Source organism: Salvelinus namaycush, chromosome 14, assembly GCF_016432855.1.
Source record: "Salvelinus namaycush isolate Seneca chromosome 14, SaNama_1.0, whole genome shotgun sequence".
Classification (NCBI taxonomy): domain Eukaryota; kingdom Metazoa; phylum Chordata; class Actinopteri; order Salmoniformes; family Salmonidae; genus Salvelinus; species Salvelinus namaycush.
Genome location: NC_052320.1, coordinates 1,940,889 through 1,946,755, shown reverse-complemented (window position 1 = coordinate 1,946,755; position 5,867 = coordinate 1,940,889). Strand labels below are relative to the sequence as shown.

Genomic DNA, 5,867 nt, shown 5'->3' with positions numbered 1-5,867 from the left:
CACCTGGGTCGTTGAAGGGGACCAGGATGTATGTTACTGCTGATCTGGGACCAGGCTAACACCCACCTGGGTCGTTGAAGGGGACCAGGATGTATGATGAAGGTTCCTGCTGGGTTCCTCTCTTACTTTCGATGATGGAGAAGGACACTCTCTTAGAATCAGTGACATCATCACTCATACTCCCTGTGGTGTTGATGACAAGGGAGGGAGGGAGGGAGAGAGAAGGAGAGGGAGGGAAAGAGAAAGAGAGGTACATAGAAAGAGAGATATTAGGAAGTAGTAATTATGAACCAATAACACACTTTGTTATCCTAGCTCCTCCCAACAGTTTACCATGACAACTCCATCATCATACAGTAGCCTAGTCCTTTCCCATATGTCACAGTTTCTGTTTCTTTTGTGTGTTTCCTTTGGTTCCCGCTGGAGGGAACCCTTACCTTGTTTCTAGTCTCCAGGTTACCCTGATTGTTCTCATTGGTTTCACCTGTGTTTCATTTCCCTCTCTGGTCACCTGGTTGCCTGGCTATTTAGGTTCCTCTGTTGGCCTGGAGCATTGCTTAGTCTTATGTTCTGTTTAGTGCACTCTGGTGCTGTTGCCTTGTTTCTGCCTAGATTTGAAGTACATTTCTGGATTTACCCTTACCTCTGCTTGCTGTGTTTCTCTGTGACTGAGTTCGAGTTCGTACAATCATCAGGAGAATCGTGGCCGTAGCCATGACAACACAACATCAGGAACAGAGTGGAGAATCATGGCTGTATCCTGACAACACAACATCATACAGTACCTTTTCACATAATACGACATGAAAGGTAAACATGTCTTCCAACAAGGTGATATACAGTATTGTTACATACTGTACTCTATACACTGTGGTTGAATCAGGACTGGTACTGTAGGTGATATACAGTATTGTTACATACTGTACTCTATACACTGTGGTTGAATCAGGACTGGTACTGTAGGTGATATACAGTATTGTTACATACTGTACTCTACACACTGTGGTTGAATCAGGACTGGTACTGTAGGTGATAATTGTTTTTTAAGATGACCTTTTACAGAAGTCTGTTAAATAACAATATTAGTCATTTAGCAACCTCATTAATCCGAAGTGATTTACAGTACAGTGGGTGCATACAATTTGAGTTTAGGTTATGTGACTCCAGCGGGAATCGAACCCAGCACCCGTACATTGCTAGGACCACGCCGCTATCTAAGCCAAACATGACCTAATTTCTCAACCCAGAAAGCACCGTCAATGTGTTTCACCTTTGCTAGATTCTATAGCACTAGCAATACTGAATAGATGTGGTATAATTAAGCAATAAGGACAGAGAGGGTGTGGTATATGGCCAATATACCACGGCTAAGGGCTATTCTTAAGCACGACTCAAGGCGGAGTGCCTGGACACAGCCCTTAGCCGTGGTATATTGGCCATACATCACAAACCTGAAGTGCCTTATTGCTATTATAAACTGGTTACCAACGTAATTAGAGCAGTAAAAAAAATGATGTATTGTCATACCCGTGGTATACGGTCTGCTATTCCTCGGCTGTCAGCCAATCAGCATTCAGGGCTGGAACCACCCAGTTCATAATAAAAACATCCGTGACAACGTTAGTGACCCAGGTCAGATGTACAACAATGGAGCCAAACACAGAATGTTTCCTAAACGTTGCTGGAATGCAGACATTCAACATTCTGTTCTCCAGCGTTCTTGAGAGAACATTGACACCTACTTAAGAATCTGTAGAAATATGTGACTGTGTCATTGTGTGATGGTGTGTCAATGTATCCTCTTTCTCAAAGCCTCTGTTAGGACACAGTCACCCACAGGGACAATTGTTAACATCCACTTGTATGTGCATACGTGTTTGGGTGTGTCCATTGTGTTGACGTTCTGAACGACAGCAATCCATCAGTCTTTATCAATGGAAACTAGACTTTGCAGACGCTGTAGATTTTGAGGTCAACAACTACTGCAACATGGGTGGTGGATATCTCTTAATTGATGGTGAGATTTTTTAATAATGTTTTACAATGACAACAGTTTTGTATGTAGCTGAAACTTATTTGTATGTAAAGGCACAATGGAAATGTTTCTCATCCTTTCACTGGTTTTGTTCTCATCTTTAGACGTGAGGAGCACTGAGAAGAAAACAAACACAATCTTTGTCCTGATGTTGATTCTCTGTCTTCACTTTGGACTGGTGAAACAGGTACCTTAAGAAAAATGCAACCTCACACTTAATATTTAATTGACCTAGTTTAGTTTATTTACCCTTTATTATAAGAAATTGTCAAATCAGGAAATCAAGTTGAGTAAACGAAAAGCAAATAAAATATAGTTACATTGTGACATATTTGTTACAGGTTCATAGAACTTTACATTTAACACCAGCAGGGTTCATTTATTATTTTAAGTTGAACAAGTACTCATTTTACAGAGACATAAGAAATAAAATAGTGTTCCACAACTGTTTTTTTCTGACAAGAAAAGAGAATCCTTAAATGTTTTGGGCAACGCCTGTGAATAGGCTTCATGTTGTTTTGACTACGCCCTGAGCTATGCAGAAAAAACTATTGTGGATCAGATCTTTGGCATCCTGCTTCAGGACTTGGGCGGTGCTATCATTTTGTACTTTCATTTTGCATATTGACTTACTATTGTTTTCATCATATTTGGCCTCACAAACAGGAATCTGCGGCCAATAAGGGATTGGTAAACAATTCATCACCCAAGCAGTGACCTGTTAGGTCTGTATAAAGAGAATGTCACTAAAGAATGTTACTGTTACAGAACCAGATTTTCCCACTGGACATGACACCTGATTCTGTTGACGACAAATATGATGGCTGCAGAGACGAAGCCTTTAAGAGGGTGGATGGCTACTACCTCCCACATGAGAAAAACACCACCACTAACTTCAGAAGAGCCTGGGACATAGCAGAGAAACATGCATCCAATCCAAAAGATGGTCTGCAAAAAGTGCATTCCATCGCTATGTATTTGTTCACAAATAACAAACCCCAACCTCCCTCTGAATCCATCTACCTAGACTTCAACGAAGCAGTTAGACGAGGCAGACATGGGTATGGAACGTCATTCCAGTACCATTCCCTGCACTTCTATCTAACTGATGCCATTCAGATTCTCAAACAAAGTCAAACAACATGTAGGACCACCTACTTTAGAACAAACGTAACTTTTGATCAGGATGTTGACAACGAAGAAATGCGCTTTGGTTATTTTGTCTCAAGTTCTTTACGTAAGACCTTATACGATTTTGGAGACACATCCTGCTTTGAGATCAACACATGTTTTGGTGTTAACCTGACATATTACTCTGCCTATGCAAACGAGGGGGACGTTTTGATTCCTCCCTATGAGGTATTCAAAGTGACCAACGTCCAGACAAAGGCAGCAGTCGGTAACCTGTGGTGTAAAGTCGTCTACACTCTAAAGAGCACTAGGAAATGGAAGAGTGACCTGAATTGTAAAGCAATAGATACAGGCTACTGCTACATAAAGCTATTGACTATGTTCATAGTCACAATAGTGTTCATATATTTACAACACTGAATCAGACTGCACAGATAGCAGCTCTGTAGAGAGGATTATTTAGAATGAAAGAATATAGTCATCAAATCAAAGAAATGTAATATACACAACTAAAATATTGTATTAAAGAAATGTAATATACACAACAACTAAAATATTGTATTAAAGAAATGTAATATACACAACAACTAAAATATTTAATTCAAGTTATGTGAATAAATAATAGTTAAGAAGCAGTAATGGGCAGTAACTACCATCATGGGATATTTATTCATTGTTTTATTCTGTGTTGTTACAGAATTCAAGCCACATGATGCACAGTATATTTAATGTTTAAAAAAATAACCAAAACTGAAATCTGTGATTCTTTTTTAATAATGGAACTGAAACTGAATCAAACTCAAACGGCACTAATCACTCAGCACTACTAGCTATCATAGAACCAAAGTATATTTTGATCACAACGTTGTCATCCTGACGGGTTGCATCACTACCTGGTACGACAACTGCTCGGACTCTGACCGCAAGGTTCTACAGAGGGTAGTGCGTACGGCCCAGTACATCACCGGGGTCAAGCTTCCTGCCATCCAGGACCTCTATACCAGGCGGTGTCAGAGGAAGGTCCATAGAATTGTCAAAGACTCCAGCCACCCTAGTCATAGATTGTTCTATCTACTACCGCACGGCAAGCAGGACGGGAGCGCCAAGTCTAGGTCCAAGAGGCTTCTATACAGCTTCTACCCCCAGGCCATAAAACTCCTGAACAGCTAATCAAATGGCTACCCAGACTATTTGCATTGCCACCCCCTCTTCCCCTTCTACGCTGCTGCTACTCTCTGTTATTATCTATGCATAGTCACATATAGCACCGCTATTGTTATTTACTGCTGATCTTTAATAATTTGTTTCTCTTATCTCTTACTTTTTTTATTTTTGGTATTTTGTTAAAACTGCATTGTTTGTTAAAGGCTGGTAAGTAAACATTTCATTGTAAGGTCTACCTGTTGTATCCGGTATTGATTTGATTTGATTCAAGATATATTTGAAGTAATCATATATTTTAGTAGATAAAAGATTGGACTCAGTGAATTTGCACATTAATCATATGGCATTACTGAGGATTTGACACCCCCAGCCTTTAAACAGACGTCACGTTATGGCTTGTACTCTGTGAGCAGCCACCTATTTCATCACATACTTCACCAATGGCCTTATGACATACAGGGGTCTTTTACAATTCTATGCTGTCTGTGTGATGACATATTCAGAAGTGTGTGACATCAGTGTGAAGGGTTATTCAGAAGTGTGTGACATCAGTGTGAAGGGTTATTCAGAAGTGTGTGACATCAGTGTGAAGGGTTATTCAGAAGTGTGTGACATCAGTGTGAAGGGTTATTCAGAAGTGTGTGACATCAGTGTGAAGGGTTATTCAGAAGTGTGTGTGGGAAATCAATTCTTGCATCTTTCTCATAAGTTTAAAAGGGGAACTGTGTGTGTGTGTGTGTGTGTGTGTGTGTGTGTGTGTGTGTGTGTGTGTGTGTGTGTGTGTGTGTGTGTGTGTGTGTGTGTGTGTGTGTGTGTGTGTGTGTGTGTGTGTGGAGCTTTCATGCGTGCGTGTCTTCTCAGTGCTGTTCTTCCCTCTGTGTGTGTCCAACTGCAGGTCACACTGTTTTAACGATCCAATCACATTCAAGCAGGAAGCTAGTAGACCTGTGAGAATATTGTCCCTTTATTCCCTAACCCTTGGACAACAATGGTCATGCCCCGCCCAAAATCTAATTAACATAATTAAGAAATCCCCATCAAAATCTGTCTGTTTAAACTAGAGATATGTGGTCTTTTGAATGGGCTGCGTCTCAATCCATCTCATTCGCCGATTTCGCACTTCCACATCTCCTGTGAAACGTGGCAGAGTTAGAGCGGTGTTTGTCAGACCATGAGAGACGTCCCAAAAATCGGTCTTCTCACAAAAAACAACTATCAACTATTATAACCACTCTATTGGAAGCTGAGACTCTCTGAAGAACACGATGGTTTCCTCCATTATAAACTATTATAACCACTCTATTGGAAGCTGAGACTCTCTAAAGAACACGATGGTTTCCTCCATTATAAACTATTATAACCACTCTATTGGAAGCTGAGACTCTCTAAAGAACACGATGGTTTCCTCCATTATAAACTATTATAACCACTCTATTGGAAGCTGAGACTCTCTAAAGAACACGATGGTTTCCTCCATTATAAACTATTATAACCACTCTATTGGAAGCTGAGACTCTCTAAAGAACACGATGGTGTC

At 40.4% G+C, this 5,867-nt stretch overlaps 1 protein-coding gene across 1 annotated transcript; it reads left to right on the top strand.

Moving 5' to 3' along the window:
• Positions 1-2,788: 2,788 nt before the first annotated feature.
• On the top strand, positions 2,789-5,281 carry LOC120059544 (ecto-ADP-ribosyltransferase 5-like). Its single transcript, XM_039008676.1, has 2 exons — positions 2,789-3,500; positions 5,226-5,281. Exons 1-2 carry the CDS (start codon positions 2,789-2,791, stop codon positions 5,279-5,281), a joined length of 768 nt encoding a protein of 255 aa, XP_038864604.1.
• Positions 5,282-5,867: the final 586 nt, after the last annotated feature.